Below are 21,501 nucleotides of genomic sequence, written 5' to 3'. Positions count from 1 at the left end.
TGGCCTCCCAAGATTTCTACTATTTGCATCACTGATTCTCAGAGAGTGAGGAGGGAATGATGACAACCAAAGCGTCCTCCTCCAGGACAATGAGCTGGGGCTAGAGAGATGGCTCAGCAGGGCTGATACTGCTTCTGCAGAGGACGTGAAAGTCCCCAGTGTCCACGCTGGGAACTTACCACCACCTGTAACTCAGCTGTATGGAATGAGAAGAGAGGCTTCTGGCCTCTTCCAACATCAGTACTCATGTGTCCCACATGGGTACATACAGACAATTTCTTAAAAGTGATAAAAATAAGAATCTTTGCCATGTCTTCTTGCCATATCGAGGCAGAAGATGATCAAATGGGACCTGTAGGCTTTGTTATCCTGAAGGAAAAGGATAAAGCAAGTTCCTGAATTCCCATGAGGAGTGTGCTGACAAAGGTTCACAAAGGAAAGCTATGTGCTTGCAGTTTTTGTTAATCTCAGTGATGTCATACTTTCACCATGTCGGATACCAAAGTAGTATCAATGAATATGGAATTGATAAAAATCTAGCCTTGGGAGTCAGTGAGAACTGTTTTTAGCATGTTATTCCTGGAACAGAGTAATTTCGGAGGGAATGACATTTAGGCTGAAATCTGAAAGACAAAGGGCCAATGTGCAAACAACTAGCAGAGAAGAATTCTTGGCTGAAGAAAGATAGTGTGAATGAAAACAAAAGACAGGGTGAAGCTCCAAGTAGAGCAGAGTTCCAACCTGTGACCTTTCACAGGGGTCATCTAAGACCACTGGAGAACACAGATACTTTCATTACAATTCACAACAAGTAGCAAAATTAGTTATGAAGTAGCAATGAAAATAATGTTATGGTTGGTGGGCACACAACATGAGGAAGTGTATTAAGGCAAGAGGTGAACCACTGGTGTAGAGTGTGGCCTACAAAGGACAAAGTCCTGGCTTAGATCCCTAACACTGCACCCTTCCCAGCACACACAATAGGTGTCGGAGCACACCTGTAACCTCAACATTGTCAAGTTGGAGGCAGAAAGACCAAGAGTTCAAGGTCAGCCTGGTACATGAGACACTACCTTTTTTTTTAGATCTGGCTGACCTGGCACTCTCTCTGTAGACCAAGCTAGCTTCAAACTCACAGACATCTGCCTGCTGCTACCTCGTGAATGCTGGGATTAAATGTGTGTACCACCACTGTCCCGGGCCAAGGCACTGTCTTTAAAACAGCCAGCCTGGTCTACAGAGCAGATTCCAGGACAGGCAGGGATACACAGAGAAAACTAGTCTTGACCCCCCCCACCCCCATTCTTGCTTTTGCTTGCAGGACAGGTCATAAATTGCAGATATACTACAAGTATTGTAAGAAATTATTTTCAGTCTATGGAGAGGAACAAATTTCATTTTTAAACCTAGAACTTACTTCCCAAGATAGCTTCACTATGTATATTGCAAACATGCCAAAATGATCCTGCTCAACCTTCATACACACATGAAGATAGGTACGCATTCACTTACGTTTGGACAATTTATTTGTTTGTTTTGAGACACTGGAATTCACAGATCTACCTGCCCCTGCCTCTGCCTCCCCAGTTCTGAAAATAAAGGTGCCACCATGTCTAGCTTGGGCAATTTAACTTCCCTGAGCAGCAACACAGGAATCTGAACAACGTGGTAACAGTTAACGGCAGCTTCATAGTTAATTAGCATACTTTTAATCTTGTTTTAATTTGGTTTTTAGATAAGTGATCTCTCTTCTTAGCTCTGACTCTCCTGATCTTAGATCAGGCTGGCTAGAACTCACAGTCCCCTCCAGCCTCTGTTTGCCAGAGTGCAGTGATAAAGGCATGACCAACCGTGTCCGAACTTAATTAATTAGCACGCTAAAAAATAATGCATATGTCAAGCACTGTATGGATATTTGATTTTATTCTTCAAAGGGAAAGTACAGAAAGAATACAAAATGGAGCTCTATTCATAGCACTGGAAAACAGCAGCAACATTAAAACAATGATAAACAGTACGGTCAGTTGCGGTGGAGCAAATATGAACAGGACTTTTTGTTTTGTTTTGTGACAGGGTCTCACTGACCTCAAATTTGCAATGGGGCCCAGGATGTTTTTGAACTTCTAATCCTCCCGCTTATCAGACTTCAAAGTGCTGGGGATTACAGCCTTGAGCCTCTGGCTGGTACCACCACTCCGCTGCCCTGGTGGACTCATGAAGCTGGGGTTTAAATCCAGCGCTTCGTGCGTCTATGCATGCACTCTACCAACGTAGCACACCCCAGGCTCCGCGCAAATACTTCATTTATAAACGTCGAGAACTGTTTAACAGGGTAAATTAAACCAACTGAAAAATGAACACGTCCTAGATAAAGCTCCTCGCCGGTGTTCACCTCCACTGTTCCCATTAGCTGTCGAAGCGTGGTCGGCAATTTAAAGTATCCATTTTTTTTCTTGACAGCAACTAAACCATGAACTCAACAGAGACACTGCTCTCTCACCACAGCTACGCATCCCCTTCCAGACCTTCTGAAAATGGCAGTCCGCAGCTCCTTCCACGGCATTCGAAGAGACGGCAGGACCTTCCCAAGATGGCGGAACAACACGCGCGCGTCACTTCCTGTTCCATACCCGATATAAGGAACAGGATTTCCGCTTTCGCTCCTTTCCGGCGGTGACGACCTCCCTACGAGAACATGCCTGTGAGTTGCTTGGTCCAGGTTTCGGGAGAGCCCTCGCTCTTGTCCGCACTTTGCACTCGCGCTAGTCACGGACCGTAGAGGGTCCGCATTTACGCCTCGCGTGTCTTAGGACAGTCACTCGGAAGCGCGGCGGCCTACCGGCCACCCGCTCGGCCGGGAACGGAGAGCAGATAAGATGGCGGCCCAGCTACGCAGACAGGGGCGGCGAGGGGCGAGTTGTCAGTGTGTTGCAGTGGGGACTGGTTTCCATCATCTCTCTTTACCGTTAGCATCTAAATCTCCATTTCTGCACCTTTTAGCTCGCAAAGGATCTCCTTCATCCCTCTCCAGAAGAGGAGAAGAGGAAACACAAGAAAAAGCGCCTGGTGCAGAGCCCCAATTCCTACTTTATGGATGTGAAATGCCCAGGTGAGGGAGTGGCTTGCTGGAGCGGGGAAAACACTGATTTAAGCAGTCGGGAAAAATTAGTGCTGAGTTGTAACTTGATTTTTTTTTTTTTTAATTAGAATTTAAATGAGATGTGTGAACATAACACATCTTGAAATAAATGCTTGAGTTAGTGGTACCGAAATGGTACTGTTTTGGTTAGGGAACATTAAAGGGATGGTAACTTGTAGAAAATGGAAATAAGTTAATTTTTTGTTGATTAATTTTTCTTTCAGGATGCTATAAAATCACCACGGTCTTTAGCCATGCACAAACGGTAGTATTGTGTGTTGGCTGCTCCACTGTTCTCTGTCAGCCTACTGGCGGAAAAGCAAGGCTGACAGAAGGTAAGTGTTCTTAATTTTGGAGCTTTTGCCTTTGGATCCTTTGGTAAAGAGATAATGTAGAAGCAAGCCTCAGGCTAGTAAAAGCTGCATTCCTGTTAAAGAGGTATGACTAATAGTTGTAGTGCTCTCAAAGCACTATTAGAGCTGGGGTGGGCTGCCTTTGTTAAATGGGTTTCTGGTTAGCGCCAGATATCTAGGAAGTGGTGAAAGGTACTTGTATAATTAGGAAGTAGCTAATAGAATTGAGAACAGATTGAGTATTGTGCAGATAAAGCAGGGCCAGTGGCAGGGTGATAACATTTGGACCTTTTTCTTCCAGGATGCTCCTTCAGGAGGAAGCAGCACTGAATGCGCCCGATTGAGGATGAGTGGGAGCCATCCCAATAAACACATTTTGGATATATAGTGTTTGTCTTGTTTAACTAGTAGGACGTTGTGTCTCAAGTAACCAGAAGAGTGGTCCTTTTGGGTCAAGTAAGTGGCCAGATATCCAAGAGTCCCTTAGGGGCTTATCTAGGTTCATTGGGCATATCTTTGGCTATAGTTTAAACTTGTGATACTGAGAATTAGTTGGGCTCTATTGCTCTCCTACTGTCCTCTTGGTAGGAACTGTTTTGAGGAAAGTACTTATTCTTAATAGGACATACTGTATCCTGCAGAGGTGTGTGACAGTAACTTCATTCAGGAAGTGGTGATAAAGAGCTTTAATTCCAGCACTTGAGAAGCAGAGGCATGCAGGTTCAGGACAGCCAGGTTTTTTTTTTGTTTGTTTGTTTGTTTTGTTTTTTAAATAATTGTATTTTATGTCCATTGGTGTGAGAGCATCAGACCACCTGGAACTGGAGTTACAGTTGGGAGCTTCCATGTGGGTGTTGGGAATTAAACCCGGGTCCTCTGGAAGAACAGACAGCGCTCTTAACCACTGATCCAGCTCCCAGGATTGCTGTTTTTCTGTGTTGTTGAGAACAGTGCCGTTTGCTTCAAGTTACGTAGCAGAGGATCCCTCCCAACTGATGGCCCTGTAGCTCACTATTCCAGCTTACACTGCCCTAGGAATAGAAACCCAGGGTTGGGGCAGTCTAGCTCCAGAAAAGTAGTCTTTACAACACATGTGATTTTTTTGTGTGTTTTATTTAAACCACTTAAGATCCTTTATTTACAGTTCAGAAACCTTGTTCTGGGGGTTAGTGTAGCGTTTGCTACTAGGCTTGTGCAGGATGGGTGTCTTGCAGTTACGGGGTGTGGCCATATTCGCGTTAGTGCTTTATACTCCATAGCCAGTGCTGCAGCCGGCTGTGCACTGGCGGTGGCTGTGGGCTCAGGAAGTGGGGGGAGCCTGTTGTGTAAGAGCCTACAAGGAAAGGGAAGATATAAAGGCAGGTAGGAACACACGCATCTGAAGTTTGAGTGAGGCCAGAGATTTTTACCTGGCTGAGCCGTCCCTAGAGTCGGTACGTAAACAACTGGAATAGTCTGTATCTTGTTGAGGAAGGCATTGTACGCTGGAAAAAAGGGATGCCACAAAAAGGTTTGTATTTTGATTGCAGGAAGGCCTTGAAGACTAAAGTCCATTCAAATAGGAGATTTAAGGGCCGGCGAGATGATTCAGCCAGCAGAGACCCTTGACAACAAGCCTGTCCTAAGCCCCAGAACCTGCATGGTGGAAGGAGAGGACAGACTACCCCGTGTTGTCTCTTCCACACTTGTGTCAGGGCATGTTTGTGCTTCCTCCCTGACCCAAGCAAGTGATTGATTGTAAGAAAAAAATAAATAAAATGAGATTTAAGTGTTAGTATAAAATAATGCTTCCAGTAAGTCTGCCTTCAAAAGACATTGTCTTCTATGTTAATACTAGTAATTTCCTAACCAGTATGCTAGAACTACAGCATATGTATGCTGTAGGTGTTACAAGTAACCTAGAGATTATTTAAGATGTGTAGATGGAAGTGGAAATGCTCAAGTGCTTGATTTATTTTTTGGTACTTCTGATGGGTCCTAGAACCAGCTTTCCCCATTTATTGGAGGTGACTGATAAGCAGATACTCATGAATTTTTTTTCAGCTTTTGGCTAAAAGTTTACATTTCGGAAATAGTGGTATCTTAGGTTGGTTGTGTGTCCCCCGTCCCCCCTCCCCCCCGACAGTTTTCCTGTATGTATCCCTGGCTGTTTACTATGACCATTTGTAGACCAGGCTAGCATCCTTAGCTTGTGAAAAGTCAAAACTACCATGCAGACTCCTTACCTAGAAAGATGAAAGCAGTTGATGCCAGCACAGCAAAGAGGGTAAACAGAAGGATCTGGTAAGAACCAACAAAATTCTTGAAGACACCTGAATCTTCGCAGTAATCTGCATTGCCATAACAGGATAATTATGTTAACATCCAGGATAGTGTTTTGAAAACCACCTAGGAGGGCTGCAATGATACTTTGTGCCTGGTCTTTAGTCCTAGCGCGAAGGCAGATGGATCTCTTGAGGTTCGAGGCTAGGCTGGTCTACGTGCTCTATGGTACCAGTAGTGACCCCTCACTAGGGGGATCTCAAGTTAGAGGACAGTCTATTTGACACTCTCACATACCCTGCTGCCTTACAAGTGGAGTTGAAAACCCAGCTCTTAGAAAATTGTTCTGATGTGATCCTGTTTGAATGAGTGTTATGTGCCTTTGTGGGTACCATGGAGTCAGATTGGGGTCATAGACTTATAGGGCAAGAGCCTTTTACCATCTTGCCAGTCTGTTGATTAAGTTTCTCTTAACTATCCTCAGCATGCCATATCTAGATAACATTCTTTCTGGTTTATGTCCTAACCATTTATAATAAAAGAGTGTAGGCTCATGACCTCCCCTCCTTCCTCCCATACATATTTACATATCCTAGATTGTCATATAGCCAAGAACAACCTTTTGATCCTTTTGTCTCTACCTTCAGTGCTGGGATTCTAGGCAGACCACTATGTCCAGTTCTATTGGGTGCTAGGAATTGTACCCAGAACTTTTAAGACAGGGTCTTTCAGCTGGGTGTGGTGGTGCATGATTGATTCTAGCACTGGAAGGCAGAGGCAGGCGGATATCTGAGCTTGAGGCCAGTCTGCTCTATAAAGCGGTCTAGGACAGCCAAGGCTACACAGAGAAACCCTGGCTGTCCTGAGTACTGGGATTAGAGAAATGCACCACCATGCTTGGACCCCTTGATTTTAAGCGTATTTGGTTCTTGATCTTACTCATTGTTGAAGGTACTATGAGTTGAGATAGCTGAGGGAAAATGTTTGAAGCATGAAGACCTGAGTGTTGGCTTTCTGAGAGGGTTTCTCTGAAGCTCTGGCTGCCCCAGACTCTGGACCACGTTGGCCTCTAATGCAGGAGATGCACGTCTATCTGCTTCCTAGTGCTGGGATTGAAAGTGCACCTCCACTGCCAGACCTGAGTTTTGTACACACAGCCCTCTTGGTTCCTGCTACATTCCAGCTGCACGCGTGCTTGTGATCCTTTTGCTGGGGAGTCAGAGGCAAGCTGCCTGACCAGCTAGGAACCACCCTAGAGTGCTCTGCTAGAGGCCAGTAAGAGCAGGTTGACAGTTGTGGAATGGCACTGAAGATGGACTGGTTCGGTACACACTCATATACTCTGTATATCCACACACGAATGACAAAAAATACTAGTTACCTTTGATCATGCACTTCTTTTGAAATATTTTCCAGATGAAGGTCCAAATAAAGTGAGCAGAATATCACCTGTGCCCATGTGTTCTGACTAGATATTGTGACCTAATACTTGATTTTTACAGGTTTTAATGCTTGTTCTGTATCAGGTATGTTCACATGCTTTAATGAATGAGCTGAAGATGGGGTTGGTATATACCTACAGTTGCAGCACTTAGGTGTGGGTCCTTAGAACATAAGGCTTTAAGGGCAGCTTCAGGGGAGGCCTTTCTGAAAACAAGCCTGGCAGAGTGTAGTAGTAGAGAGACAGGAGGGCCAGCCTGGTATGCATAGCAACTTCCAGACTGCAAAGCTTAGTGAGACTCAAACCTTTAGGAAAATACATTCCTTCCCCGTGTTGATTAAAAACAGTGCCCAGTGCTCACCTGTACCAGATACATCCCTTGCTCTGACTAACACGGCCTCATGTTGATTGGTGAGTGCACAGGAAACATTAATGAAGACGGGTGATGACATCTGCTGGAAGGCAGTGAAGTTGACTATTCTCACTAGGTAGATAGTCAGGCCTGTCATGAGGGTAGAGTGCTTATGGCCAGAGACTGCTAGAAATGGGGAGCTGGAGAAGACCTTGGAGAAAGGATAGAATACTTAGTTTGAAAGAAGATAAGGTAGTGTTGTCTCAATTCAGAATTTTCAAATTGAGCCAGCGAGCCTTAAGTCATCTATTCATTACTTCGGATGTATTAAAAAAGGGACAGGAGTCGTTGCTCTTCAAGCGTGAGGACATGTCTTTAATCCCTATCATTAGTAGGAGATGCTTGTGCTGCATGGCTTTCTTTTTTTTTTTTTTTTTATTGGTTTGGTTTTTTGAGACAGGTTTCTCCGTGTAGCCTTGGCTGTGCTGAACTCAATTTCTAGACCACAGAGATTGGCTTTCCTCTGCCTCCCAAGTGCTGGGATTACAGGCATGAGCACCATCGCACCCAGCCTGTGGTGTGTGCTAGCTTTAATCCCAGCAGAGGCAGTCGGACCTCGAGTCTAAGGCCAGCCTGCTCTACACTTGAGTTTCAGACAACCAGGGCTCTGTAGAGAAGCCCTGCTTTGAAATAAAGTAAAGGCTGCCTTTGCCAGTGTTTTGTATTGCTCTTGGGAGGTCCAGACAAGAGCATCCCTCAAGCAGGTTCAGTGGGGCCATTCCATAAAGCAAGGTGTCTTGGTGCACGCCTTTAATACTATCACTCAGGAGACAGGTAGGAGGAGGATGTCTGTGAGTCTGAGGGCAGCTTGGTCTGCATAGCAAGCTCTAGGACTATGTAGGTCCTGTTTCAAACTAAAAACAAGAGGTAAAGGGCTAGAGAGAATGCTCCACTGGTTATAGTCATGAGGACTGGAGTTTGGATATCCATGTATGTAACCCCAGCACTGAGGAATGCAGAGACAGAAGTTGGGGGCTTGTTCAAGAAAATGTCAGTTCCAGTTTTAGGAGGGGTCCCAGCTTCAAAGAGTATATGGTGGATCTGTGAGATGGTGTAGGTAAAGGTGTTTGTTGCCAAACCAAAGGACTTGAGTTCAAGGACTCATATGACAAAAAAATGACTCATACAAATTGTTCTCTGACTTCCGTATGTGAATGTGAGCATGGTGGCACACACTAGATCCCCATACTCCGGGGTAGAGGGGGTACATGTATGAGTTCCAGGCCTTGCAGGGCTAGATAGTGATTAAAAGGTATCCGGAGATGGGAACACACCTTTAATCCCAGCACTTGGGGGAGCATGAGGCAGGAGGAGCCAAGGCTACATAGATACTGTCTCAAAAGGGGGGGGGGAAGTGAGCAATTGAGGAAGGTCTCTGGCCTCCAGACTTGTGTGCATACAAAAGAATAAAATAATGTGAGCTAAAGGGCCAGAACATTTTCAAGTGTTATGTGGCCCAGGCTGGCTTTGAACTTAATTTGAAGCTACGGGTTGCTGAGTCTGGACTCTGGAGTTCTGATTCTTCGGCCTCGACTTCTGAGTGCTGGGGTTGGCACTGCATCCCCAGCCCTGGACTGAAAAAAGGTTTAAGGTGAGGGTATTCTTTGGAGTTGGTCTCATATAGCCCAGGTTGGTCTGCAATTCCCAGAAGTCCTGCTTTGGCCTCCTGGGTGTTGGGGTTTATGGCTCATGGCACCGTACCTACCTTTAGACTGGAAGTCTAATGTTTGTTTTTAAAAGAAGCATTTATGAGGCCAGAGAGATGGTTCAGCTGTTAAGAGCACTGGCTGCTCTTCCAGAGGAGCTGAGTTCAATCCCCAGCTCCCAACTGGCAGCTCACAGCTGTCACTCCAGTTTCAGGGGTTCTGACCCTCTCACACGGACACACAGACAAAACACCAATGCATATTGCAAGATCGTTAAATGACAAAAGTAGCATTAATGTTAACTGTCTAGACTGACTTGTACCTAACCTTGTGAAGAGAAGAGTTCATCATTTAGTCAGGATTTCCAGCAGTTGGTTGGAGAAATGGCTTAAAAGGTTAAGAGCATGTGCATACACAGAGACATAATCATAAATACGATTAAAAATAAAAACTTAGGCCTAAAAGTATTGTAAAGATTTTCCAGTGGTAATTTAAAAAGTTTATTTGTATGTATCTGTATGTGTGCATATGTGTGCAGGTGTCTACAGAGGCCGGAAGGCTTCAGATTCCCTGGAGCTGGAGATTGTGAGTCCTCTGAGGGAGGTCTGGAAGCCAAACTCGGGTCATCTGAAAACAGCCTGTGCTCCTAACTGCTCCAGACCCAGTGACAGCTTTAATTAGGTTACCCAGTAATATGTCCACCCTTGGAATGAGAGTGAAAAATCTTTTCAAATCTCTTGTCTCCTAGTCACACATGGTGGTACATATCCAGTGATCCCAGCCCTTGGAAAGTCGAGATAAGAGGTCTGGAAGTAAGCCAGGTGGTGGTGGCGCACGCCTTTAATCCCAGCATGTGGGAGGCAGAGGCAGGTGGATCTTTGTGAGTTCAAGGCCAGCCTGGTCTATAGGGAGAGTTTCAGGACAGCAGAGGCTACACAGAGCAACCCTGTCTCAATAAAAATACCTGGAATTCAAGGTGGTACACAGTTTGAGAGCAGCCTGGGTCACACTGTGTCTTAAACATAAAGCAGGACAAACTGAGAAGCAGGGGTGGGTTTTTCAGTTGGTGGAGTATTTGCCTTGCTGCACACTCAAGGCCCTGGGTTCAGTTCCCATCACTGATTAAACCCAGTGTATCAGCACACACCTTTTTCTGTGTAGCCTTCGCTGTCCTGGACTCACAGAGGTCCACCTGCTTCTGCCTCCCCAAGTGCTGGGATCACAGGCGTGCGCCACTGTGCCCAGCTGTCGACACACTTCTTAACTGCAGCACTTGGAAGACAGGCAGGAGGATCAGAATTTTGAGGTTCAGCTTGACTATGAATTTCACTACCAGCCCAAGGTAATGAGAGTCTGTTGGAAAAAGGTAACAAACCCCTACCCCAGGGCTGCTGTGCCTCAGACTTTCACACATACCTTTAGGCTCTCAAGTACTCTTTCCACTCCCAGGACTCTTAGCTCCCCCGTGTCTTTGTGGCTGAGAACCAACTCTGACTGATTCATGTAAAAGCCGGGGATGAAAGGAATGAGGATTCTTTGCATCCCATTCTTGCCACGTTCACTGACCAGAGTTGCCCACCCGTAGACTGAGGTGTCTGCCACACTGAGGACTTGGCGCAACTCCTCTGACTTCTGTCGAACCTCAATTAGGCAAACGTAGACCCCTAGAGAAGAAAAAAAAAAAAAAAAAAGGAAAGATTGAGCAGGAAGGCCCACAGACTCTATTGAGATAACACAGGTAAGTTGGTGATGGCACAGGCCTTTGATCCAGCAGAGAGGCAGAGGCAGGACTCTGAGTCGAGGACAGCCAGGGCTACACAGAGAAACCCTGACTCGAAACAAAAAAAGGAAAAAAGAAAAGATGTGAACTAAGTTTTGAGCATTCAGTACTATTGACTATTATGAGAAAAATACCAGAAAAAAAAGGGGGGGGGAGCTGTCCTGGGGAGAAAACCACAGACTCAACAGTGCTGTTCCCAGAAAGTCACCACTCAGTGAATATTAACAGTATGACACAAGCAGGTATGAAGTCTGAGGCAGAATGAAGGCGAAACCCTTTTGAGTGTGGTTCTGCCCCGCCTCTAGGACATGGTCTCTTTCCCTAGGCTTCACTAGGCTGCTGGCCTAGTGCCCCGCCTTAGAGGGAAAGTGCCAATCCATCTGCATCTTGTTCTGCTATTTTCTAAAGATCTATTCAGTGTCCAACAGTTTTCTGAATGAACCTTTTAGTGCTTGTTCATTACCCATACCATTCAAGCTGAGAGGCCTCAATTCAAGAGCTCAAATTGCATAGCATTATCCTGCTCATGCCTCCCCTCTTTTGCCTCCCTTTCTTTCTCTCTCTCTCCCCTTCTCCCTTCATCCCTCCACCCCCTTCTCCCTCTCTCACATAAACACAATCTTTTTTTTGACATTATACTGGGCCTACCACATTGCTAGATCACTCTATCACTGAGCAACCCCAGCTTTTTTACTTTTTATTTTGAACACCAACATCACTAGATTGCCCAGATAAACTCGATCTCACTCTGTAGACCAGGCAGACTGTAGATTTGTGATCCTTCTGCCACAACCTTCCAGTTAGCGGGATTAGAGGTTTATGCCACAAAGCCTAGCTAAATTTTCTCAGTTTAGGTTAGTTCATTTATATCAAGCCATCTGAATGTTAGCCTGTTTCTTTTTTATTTTTTTCTGTCCTCCCACCCCCTAGACAGGGTTTCTGTGTGTATCCTTGGCTGGCCTCAAACTCACAGAGATGGACCTGCCTCTGCCACCCCAAGTGCTGGGATCACAGGTGTCTGTCACTGCCCTGGCTTACTCTCTTTTTTGTTAATGATATTCCTCTGGAATATTAAAACACTGTGCTACATGTTGAATAATATACCTAAGCATGATGGTGCATGCCTTTAAACCCAGCTCTCAGGAAGCAGAATCAGGTGGATCTCTGTGAGTCTGAGGCCAGCCTGGTCTACATGGTAAGTTCCAGGCCATCCAGGGCTACATAGTGAGACCCTGTCTCAAAGCAAAATAAACAAACAATGAATGAGACACAATCTAACCTTTCAGAGAACAAGAACCAAAAAAAAAAAAAAAAAGTAAATTAGAGATAGAAAACAGCATTTTATAGGTGGCATATGTTGAAGGGCTGGAGAGGTGGCTCAGAGCACTGGCTGTTCTTCCAAAGGTCCTGAGTTCAATTCCCAGCAACCACACGGTGGCTTATAACCATCTATAAGGTGATCTGGTGCCCTCTTTGGCATGCAGGTGAACATGCAGGCAGAACACGGTTTATGTAATAAATAAATCTTTAAAAAGTTTGTTAAATAGGAGATACAGCTCAGTCGGAGTTTGCCCAGCATGCACAAAGCTCTAGGGCTGATCCCCAGCAATGCATGGTGGCATGGCTTGCAACCCTAGCTCTCTATAGGTGGAGATATCAATTCAAGGTCTCTTGTTTGAGGTCAGCCAAGCATGCATACCACCTCAAAACAAAACACAACCCTTCATCGAGTGGTTGAGAGAGGCTCCAGAGGTAGAGGAAACAAAAATGCAGTTCAACACGAGAGTGAACTGTAGAAACAGGACAAAAGAAAGCTACTGAGCTGCGGGACCCTACCTTTCTCCATGCTGAACGCTGAGTGGATATGAAAGACTTTACTTGCTGGTATGTCCAGTAAAGTATTACTGAACTGCACGTGGCATAGCATGAGGGTCTCAGGAAGAAGAACATTTGCAACAGCTGAAGCCTGACTCGGAGTACAGGACCCTGAGAAGCAAAGAGGGGTTAAATGACATTATGTAATGAACAGGGGTTTGTAAAAGGGAAAATTATGGGGATTAGAGAAATGGCTCGGTGGTTAAGAGTACTTTGTTGTTCTTGCAGAGGACCGGAGTTCAGGTCTAGCACCCACATTGGGCAGCTTACGACCATCTGAAACTCAGGCTCTAGAGTATTTGACATCCTGGAATGGCCTTTGAGGGAACCTGCATACATGGCAGGCACAGATACATGTAAATAAAAAAATCTTTAAAAACAAACCTAACATGTCTTTAATTCTAACACTGTGGAGGCAGAGGCCAAAGTTGAAGGCCAGACTGGTACACATGGTGAGTACTGGGCCAGCCTGGGTTATATAGTGAGACTTTGTCTCAGAAACAAAAATAAAAAACCAAACCCCATTAATCCAGGGACTAATCCAGGGTAGAGGTTTGCCTCAGCAGCACAATAGGATTCTTACTTACCTCGTATACACAGGACCCTGGCATTGCTATCCAGCACCACACACACAAACACACACACACACACACACACACACACACACACAGAATAAAATTCAAACTTTAATCCAGTGGTAATTTTTGAAATCTCATAGATTTCAGTTTATGTGCTAAGATGAAGTCAGGGCCAAAGAGATGGCTCAGCAGTTAAGAATACTCACTGCACTCAAGTTGAATTCCCAGCACCAGTGTCAAGCGTCTGGCCACCAAGGCACCGGCACTCACGTGCACATGCCCATACACTCAGAGGTTAAGAGCACTGGCTGCTCTTCCAGAGGACCTGGGTTCAATTCCAGCACCCACGTGGCAGCTCACAACTGTCTGCAACTCCAGTTCTGGGGGATCTCTACCCTAATAAAGACATATATGCAGGGAAAACACCAACGTACATAATATAAAAATAAATAAATTTAGAAAATAAAAATCTTTATAAAAACTGGAGTCAACTTTGACGTAAAAGGAAATGTTTTTGTCTTAGGTCTTTGAGGTAGGACCTTATATACAGCCCAGGGTGACACCACACTCACTGTAGAGCTGAGGATGACACTGAACATGCTGCAGTGCTTGTCTCTTAGCTTTTCTTTTTTTTAAAACAATGATTTTTGCCAGGCATGGGGTTACAGTCAGTTGTGAGATGTCATGTGGGTGCTGGGACTTGAACCTGTGTCCTCCAGTTAAGCAGCCAGTGCTCTTAACCTCTAAGCTATCGCTCCAGGTCATAGCTTAGCTTTCCACATGCTAGCATTACAGGCATGTGCTACTACGCACAGTCAGTAAAAGGAAACATTGATCCAAAGGAGTGAAATGGTTGAGGGCAGATAAGAAAGATGGCCATAATTATGAGGCCTGTGGAGAAATTCCTCACCTTTGAGGTTGACATTTTTGCCCGTGCTGATGAACAGTTTGAACACAGTTGCATTGGGGATGTTGGTGAGATAAGTTTTCAAGTCATAGCTGAGTGTTAATCTCGATGACGCATTGACTACCACCTGTCAGCAAACCAAAGGAAAAGCTGGATCTCCTTCATCATTACCCCTTGTGACTTATTCCAACCAAAAGTATCTATTTCATACAAATCCAAATAAAATTCTGATGTATTTGAGAAATACAAAATCTGTTTACTTGTAAAGATTTTTTTTTTTTTTTTTTTAATTTTGAGACAGCCATGAATCCCAGGCTGGCCTGAATCTCCCTTTATAGCCTAAGATAATCTTGAATTTCTGATCTTCCCACCTCTACCTCTACATGCCCAGTCTTGGGATTACAGGCATTACAGGCTTAATGGAACCCAGGACCTCCTGCATGTAAGTAAAACACTCTACATTCCCCAGCCCAGAACAAGTATTCTTCTTTTGTTTTCAGAAAAGGCCTCACACTGTAGCCTTGGCTGTCCTGGACCTTACTGTGCAGCCAAGGTTGTCCTTGAATTCTGGTTTCAGCAATCCTGTCTCAACCTCCTGTATGCTGGGATTCCAGGCATGGAGAACCATACTCACAATGGTCCACTTGACATGTATTTCATATGTGGGAATGTGGATGTATGCACGCCATTGCATGCCTATGGAGGTTAGAGGGCAGCTTTTCCAGAGTTGGTTCATTCCTTCCACCTTGCTTTGAGGCAGAGTCTCTCTTGTTTTTGCTGATAAGAGAGCATCTGGCAGATTCCTGACTCTGCTTCCTGTTTCACTAAAGGAGTGCTGGGGTTACAGGTGTGCATTACCACACCTGGCTTTTACATCAGTCCTGGGTTTTCTACTGAGCCATCTCCCAGCCCTCATACTGATCTTTCTTTCTCTCTTTTTCTTTTGGCTTGATGGACCCAGTGCCAAGAGCCATTCTGTTAAAGAAGTTCAATAGGCACATGGGCTTTTTAGAAAGACCCAGTATTTTGCAGAGTCTGTACTGTGATGCGCCCTCACTCTTGACACCTCATCCTTTCTGCATTGATGCTGTGTCTCTCAAAAGTCTGGCATGGTGTGAACCCTCACTTTATGGGTATTTATCCACTCTGTTTGAACAAACTTCCTGTGGGATCTTTGTGAGGATGCACTGCTGTTCAGATGAATTAATTTGTAATTATTAGAATTCCTGACTTGATTCAAACCATTTTAGAAGTTAAATTGTTTTAGAAGTTTATGGCTGCAATAAATACCTTTGTGAACCTCCACATACCTCACTAGGAGACAGGCTTGAGACAGATTTGTGGCTTCAGATAGCTTTCACTCAAAATGGCACCATGAATCCTGGTATACACCATAATTATAGGCAAGTTGGTTTAAACTTCCCATTAAACCCAAAATATAGTGGGGCTACCAAGAAATGTCTAAATTAAGTACAAACCTCAATGTCAAAATATACAAACTGTTCCATTGTAATTCCTTATATCTTGTCAGCTTACGGCATAATATACTATCATTCTAAATTTACTGTTTCTTGGAATGAAAGACAGATAAAACTATTGTCCTGAACTCACTATAAACTAAGAGCTAGCTGAAAAATGTGTAGCTTAGCTAGGTCAGTCTTAATTGAAAAGAGATCTAATTCTTGTAACTTCTTGGACCCTGTTAACCTTTAAGCCTTGTCAACCTTTGTCATTCTGAACTCATTAGGAACTTAGGCAGTGGGTACATAGATAAAAAAAAAAAAAAAAAAAAAAAAAAAAGTTTAGTTTTAAAACATGTAACTGGTTGTGTTTTAGAATTCATCTGTTTCTCTGTGTAGCCTTGGCTGTTCTGGACTCTCTTTGTAGAGTAGACTGGCCTCAAACTCAGAGATCCACCTGCCTCTGCCTCCCTGAGTGCTGAGTTAAAGGTGTGTGCCACCACACCTGGTTCATGATTAATTGCCTTTTTGACTATGAGGTAATTCCTTTTTTTTTTCTTTTTAAGATTTTATTTATTTACTTATTTTATGTACATGAATGTTCTATCTGCATGTACACTATACCTGCCCACCAGAAGAAGCCATCAGATCCTAGTATAGGTGGTTGTGAGCCACCATGTGGTTGCTGGGAATTGAACTCAGGACCTCTGGAAGAGCAGACAGTGCTCTTAGCCACTGAGCCATCCCTCCAGCCCTGGCAATTCCTTTTTTGAGTGCTTTGTCTCAGAAATTTAAAAGTTGTAACCAGACAATAAAGGTTGGTTGAAGCCCGCTGGAATTCACTTCATCCATGCATTGTAAATAGGTAACTATGTATATAGATAATGTATTTGCATGTAAATACTTCTGGCTGTCCTTTGTACATATGTTACATGAGTATATGTCAACTGTCTTCTGTATGTAAGGAGTTTTTTTTGTATTGTCCATTGACTGTGTGTATAAATATGTACTGGTCTATATGTCTGACTGTCTGTGTGTATGTATGGGCTGATAAAATGGAACTGGCAGCCTGAACTTGCTGCAGTTTCTCCAGAGGAGATGCTGGCTGAAATCAACATCACTGTCATATGTAAGCTTGTGGGAATTCATCTACCCTTTTGTCTTGAGTGTGTATGAGTGGTCATTGTTTACTTACTCTCCTCTTTCCTTTTTCTTAGTGATTCATAAATCAGTTAGTAGACTCAGAGCCTAATGGTATAATGTTCTTGTGGAATGTATACAATTTGCCCTTGTTAATTCAAATGCTACCCCACTATCTGGTTTCAAACCGGACATTGCATTGTGATGTTTATTCTAAGCATCACCTGTCTCAAGTTTGTGTAAACATGCCACCATTTGTTCTTGTATTGTCAATAAAACAACCAACCAATGCTGAGCAATAGAGAGACCAGGGTAGGACATCCTGGTTCGGAGGAGAGGAGAAAGAAGTGAGTGGGAGGGGCGTTTGGAGAAGAGAGATCTGAGAGGAGAGGACCTGGAAACACCAGGAGAGATGAACCAGACCTAAGATATGACTAACAGCAGGTATATGTGGGAAATCTGAATGGGAGGAAGCTCTGCCACTTGGAGGTTTAGGATGGAATAATTATTGCCCAGCATTGTGCTCTAAATAGAACCTAGTCTCTGTGTGGTAATTTGGGTATACAGCGGGTATGCTGCTGTTTAACTAAAAGACAAGTCAATAATAAATATTATAATCAACAATAGCCTAGCCATCAGTCTTCTAAGATAAGCAGGCCAAAGTTTACTTTAGCCTGTGAAATGCTCTGCATCAGCCTGCTCCCTTGAGGGAGCTAATCTCAAATTAAAGAGCCTCATTTTACAATCCCCTGCAGTTTTGTCTAGAAGTTGCTGCAGGAAAGTAGTAGTCCGTTTCAGTTTTCCTCAATAGCTGCAGTACAACCAGTCCTGAATCACTAGAGAAGGAATTCCGGGTTCTCTCCCCTCTTTCTTCTTCTTTCAATCATCTATCACGAACAGTTGCCTGAGCCATAAGCTTGTCGACCCAAGAGATAAAGCAAACACTGGATTTTACATCCCATCCCAGATTCTACCCAGGAGCCTGTCAAAGGTGAAACTTGAGCAACCCAGTTAATTTCTGAAGACATTTCCTTACAGTGGTGGCACAGGACAGGCAGAGGCAGCCAGGCTCTGCCCATGTTGCCCAAGTCTCTCAGGGTGGTAGTCGAAACAAGAATTTAAGTCTGGTCTGCAAAACAAGTCCAGGACAGCCAAGGGTACACAGGGAAACGCTATCTAGAGAAACCAAACCAAACCAACAAAACAAAGCAAAAAACCTGAAACAAAAATTTGGTGATATAAACATGGACTGCTCCTAGCCACCCCTCCAGTGACAGCGTCTGTCTGTACAACACTGTTGGTAGGAATCATCCACACCCTAGACTCACTTAGGAAAAGACAAGAAAAAGTGCTTGGCTGTAATTTCCAATATAATAAATACATTATTTTTGTGTGAAAAAATTTTGTGTGTGATCCTTGTGCAGGGGCCATGCTAGTCCTCTCTGGTCCCTCAGTTTTAGTGAAGGCACTACTGAACTGAGTGATCTCTTAAAACAGAATCAGGTTAGTCATACCTCTGGTAGGAATTCTAACTACTGATTATAAAAATGTCTTTTTTCTTTTGCTCTGCTTTTTAGGCGCTCGAGGCTGAAGCTTGGGCCTGTGCTAGCAGGTGTTCTAACACCGCAGTGTTTCCCCAGCCCGCTCACTGTCCTGCTGTCTGTTCAGCACGTGGACTTCCATTCTAGGATGCTTTCTGCGTGTACAGCCGGTGGACGCGGTCACTCAGTCCCTTCAGCCGTGGTGCAGTGAGAGGTACCTCTCACCTCTCGAAAGGTCCGCACCACTCCAGGGATGTCATGAAAAACGGTTGCAGTTCCTGGGCTCCTAGCCACTCCGACTCCAGTGACAGCGTCTGTCTGTACAACATTGTTGGTTGAAATCATCCACACACCAGGCTCACCTAGGAAAAGACAAGCCAGTGCTTGGCTGCAATTTTCAATATCAATTAATAAATTACTTTATTCAAAGTCTCAATCAGGAGGCACTTAAGACTCTCTTTGAGAATGTAGGTAGCTTTTCTGAATGTTAGCGTCCCCTTCAGCACCACATGAGCTAGTGAGGCAAAGAATATAACCGCTCTCTTTCTCTCTCTTTCTCTGTCTCTCTCTTCAGATTTTCAAGACAGGGTTTCTCTGTGTAGCCTTAGCTGCCATGAACTCACTTTGAGGACCAGGCTGGCCTCGAACTCACAGAGATCTGTCTGCCTTGCCTCCCAAGTGCTGGGATTGAAGGCATGCACCCCACTCCTGAGGTTAACTGTTCTTAGGAAAAACGAAAAGTACGCATAGGGAATGTATACTCATTAAAACTTCTTTAGAAGCAGGTCGGTGGTGGCACACACCTTTAATCCCAGCACTCCAGAGGCAAAGGCAGGCGGATCTCTTTTATTTCAAGGCCAGCCTGGTCTACAGAGTGAGTTCCAGGACAGTCTGTTACACAGAGAAACCCTGACTTGAAAAAAACCAACCAACCAACCAACCAACCAACCAAACAAACAAACAAAAAAACTTCTTTAGACCTTGCTAAGTGTGAATATACTTTGAGCTTCTATCACCAGGACAAAGGTAAGAAAGTGTAGATTGGATAAAGGCAGGGTTGGTTTGGTTTGGTTTAAATTGCACAGTGGCAAAAGAATGCCAAAGGAGCCAGACACAATGGCTCACCCCTGTAATCCCAGCACTCTGGGAGGCAGAGGCAGGTGGATCTCTGTGAGTTTGAGGCCAGCCTGGCCTACAAAGTGGTTCCAGGACAGCCAGAGCTACACAGAGAAACCCTGTCTCGAAAAATAAATGATAATTATTGTTTATTTAAACAATAATAAAAAAAAGAACGTCAAAGGTTAAGTTGTATTCCTAATCTTTTTTTTTTTTTTTCTTGAGACAGGGTTTCTTTATGTAGCCCTGGCTGTCCTAGAACATGCTCCATACACCAGGCTGGCCTTGACTTGAACTCAGAGATCCTTCTACCTCTGCCTCCCAAGTGCTGGGATTAAAGCTGTGTGCCACCATATCCAGCTTTCAATTTATTTTTATTTTTTATGTGTATTCTGCTTGCATGTATGTCTGTGTTATACGCATGGTTGGTGCCCTTGGAGGTCAGAAGATGGTACTGTTGGAGGTGATGGCACATGCCTTTAATTACAACCTGGTCTACAAATGGAGGCCCAGGACAGCCAGGGCTACACAGAGAAACGCTGTCTTAGAAATCCAACCAGCCAAAAAACAAACAACCAAAAACACAAAACAAAATCCCAAAGGAACCCAGAAGATGGCAATGGATTCCCTTGAACCCGAGTTATGGTTATGAGCCACCATGTGGGTGCTGGGAACACGAGAGTTGACTCTAGACACCCCAAGGCCAAGTTATCAGAACAAAGAGATTTATCTGTTACAGAGAGACAGAGCGCAGGGATAGAGAAACAAAGACAGCAGATAGATGAAAAGGAAGAAGGTGAAAGGAAGAAGGGGCAAGGGAGAGGGGAGAGGGATGTTTGTTGGGGCGGGGAGGTGGGGACAAAGGCAGCCTCTGGATAGAGAGGAGACAGACGCAGCACATAGAAAAATGGTAGACTATAATGGTCAAAGGGGAATCCCTGTGTTTGGTGAGGTATTTTATTTTATTATTTTAAGTTTTTAAAAAGTTTTTATTATTTTATTCACTTTACAAACCAGTTGTAGCCCCATTCCTCCTCCCCTCCCAGTCCCACCCTCCTTCCCCCATGGTGTTTCATTTTAATTGGGCATGTTAATTAGGTGAGCCAAAGTGGGCTTTTGTTTGTTGGACTTCAGTACTTTGAAAGCTAGACTTTGGTAGTTAACCTCAGGAGGAGGAAGTGTCCAAAGAAGGGAATAAACCTTGGTGGCTAGCTTTAGAAAAGTAATCTAAAAGTTTTGTTTGTTTGTTTGTTTGGTTGGTTTTTAATCAAGGCAGAGGGAAAGGGGGAGAAGAGCAAGGCCTGCCAATCTTCGCTATGTTTGCTGGGCTCCGGCCGGCCAGAATCCCTTCAAACTGAGCTTGGATCCTCTGGAGTAACAATGATTTTTTTTTTTTTCAACAAATGATCTTAACTGCTAAGCCATCTCTCCAGTCCCATTGCCATGTTTGAGAAAGGGTTTCATTGTATATCCCTGAATGGCCTAAAACTGGTATGTAGACCAGGTTAGCCTTGATATAGAGATCTGCCTGACTTTGCCCCTCAAATCCTGGGATTAACACTATACCTGACACCTACCGGATTTCTGATCCTGGCACATAGCCCTTCTGCTTCTTCATCCTTTGCAGTATTAACTTGGTTGTCTCTAAAAATTCCGGAAAGCAAAACTGAAGCTTTGCTTCTGGGGCCAGCGAGATGCTCAGCAAAGGTACTTGCTGTGATGACCTGAGTTAATTTCGAGAACCCACGAGGTGGGAGCAAAGAGAAAACTAACGTTCGAAAATTGTCCTCTGGTCTTCAGATGTATTTTATGATATATGCATGTCCCGCTCCCACTGACAAAGCTTCAAAA

At 44.3% G+C, this 21,501-nt stretch overlaps 2 protein-coding genes and 1 non-coding gene across 3 annotated transcripts in view; 1 reads left to right on the top strand and 2 right to left on the bottom strand.

Annotated features, from left to right (window-relative positions):
• The first annotated feature begins 2,545 nt into the window (after nucleotides 1–2,545).
• On the top strand, nucleotides 2,546–3,879 carry Rps27 (ribosomal protein S27). Its single transcript, XM_021646720.2, has 4 exons — nucleotides 2,546–2,701; nucleotides 3,001–3,109; nucleotides 3,364–3,474; nucleotides 3,794–3,879. Exons 1-4 carry the CDS (start codon nucleotides 2,696–2,698, stop codon nucleotides 3,820–3,822), a joined length of 255 nt encoding a protein of 84 aa, XP_021502395.1. The 5' UTR covers nucleotides 2,546–2,695; the 3' UTR covers nucleotides 3,823–3,879.
• A 780-nt stretch (nucleotides 3,880–4,659) lies between these two features.
• The window catches only part of Nup210l (nucleoporin 210 like), a 94,840-nt gene continuing 77,998 nt past the window's right edge, over nucleotides 4,660–21,501 (bottom strand). The window contains exons 33-40 of the mRNA XM_021646719.2: nucleotides 18,760–18,896; nucleotides 14,397–14,520; nucleotides 12,870–13,019; nucleotides 10,670–10,917; nucleotides 7,557–7,758; nucleotides 5,718–5,822; nucleotides 4,902–4,976; nucleotides 4,660–4,825 (exon numbers count right to left, since the gene is read on the bottom strand). Coding sequence (XP_021502394.1) covers nucleotides 4,731–4,825; nucleotides 4,902–4,976; nucleotides 5,718–5,822; nucleotides 7,557–7,758; nucleotides 10,670–10,917; nucleotides 12,870–13,019; nucleotides 14,397–14,520; nucleotides 18,760–18,896 — 1,136 coding nt within the window. The 3' untranslated portion in view covers nucleotides 4,660–4,730. The remainder of the gene's footprint in view (nucleotides 4,826–4,901; nucleotides 4,977–5,717; nucleotides 5,823–7,556; nucleotides 7,759–10,669; nucleotides 10,918–12,869; nucleotides 13,020–14,396; nucleotides 14,521–18,759; nucleotides 18,897–21,501) is intronic.
• Nucleotides 18,371–18,477, bottom strand: LOC132651364 (U6 spliceosomal RNA). Its single transcript, XR_009589072.1, has one exon. It is a non-coding gene; the product is annotated as a U6 spliceosomal RNA (small nuclear RNA).

Source organism: Meriones unguiculatus, chromosome 1, assembly GCF_030254825.1.
Source record: "Meriones unguiculatus strain TT.TT164.6M chromosome 1, Bangor_MerUng_6.1, whole genome shotgun sequence".
NCBI lineage: Eukaryota > Metazoa > Chordata > Mammalia > Rodentia > Muridae > Meriones > Meriones unguiculatus.
The sequence above is the reverse complement of the archived record's forward strand: the minus strand, read 5'-3'. Positions and strand labels throughout refer to the sequence as shown.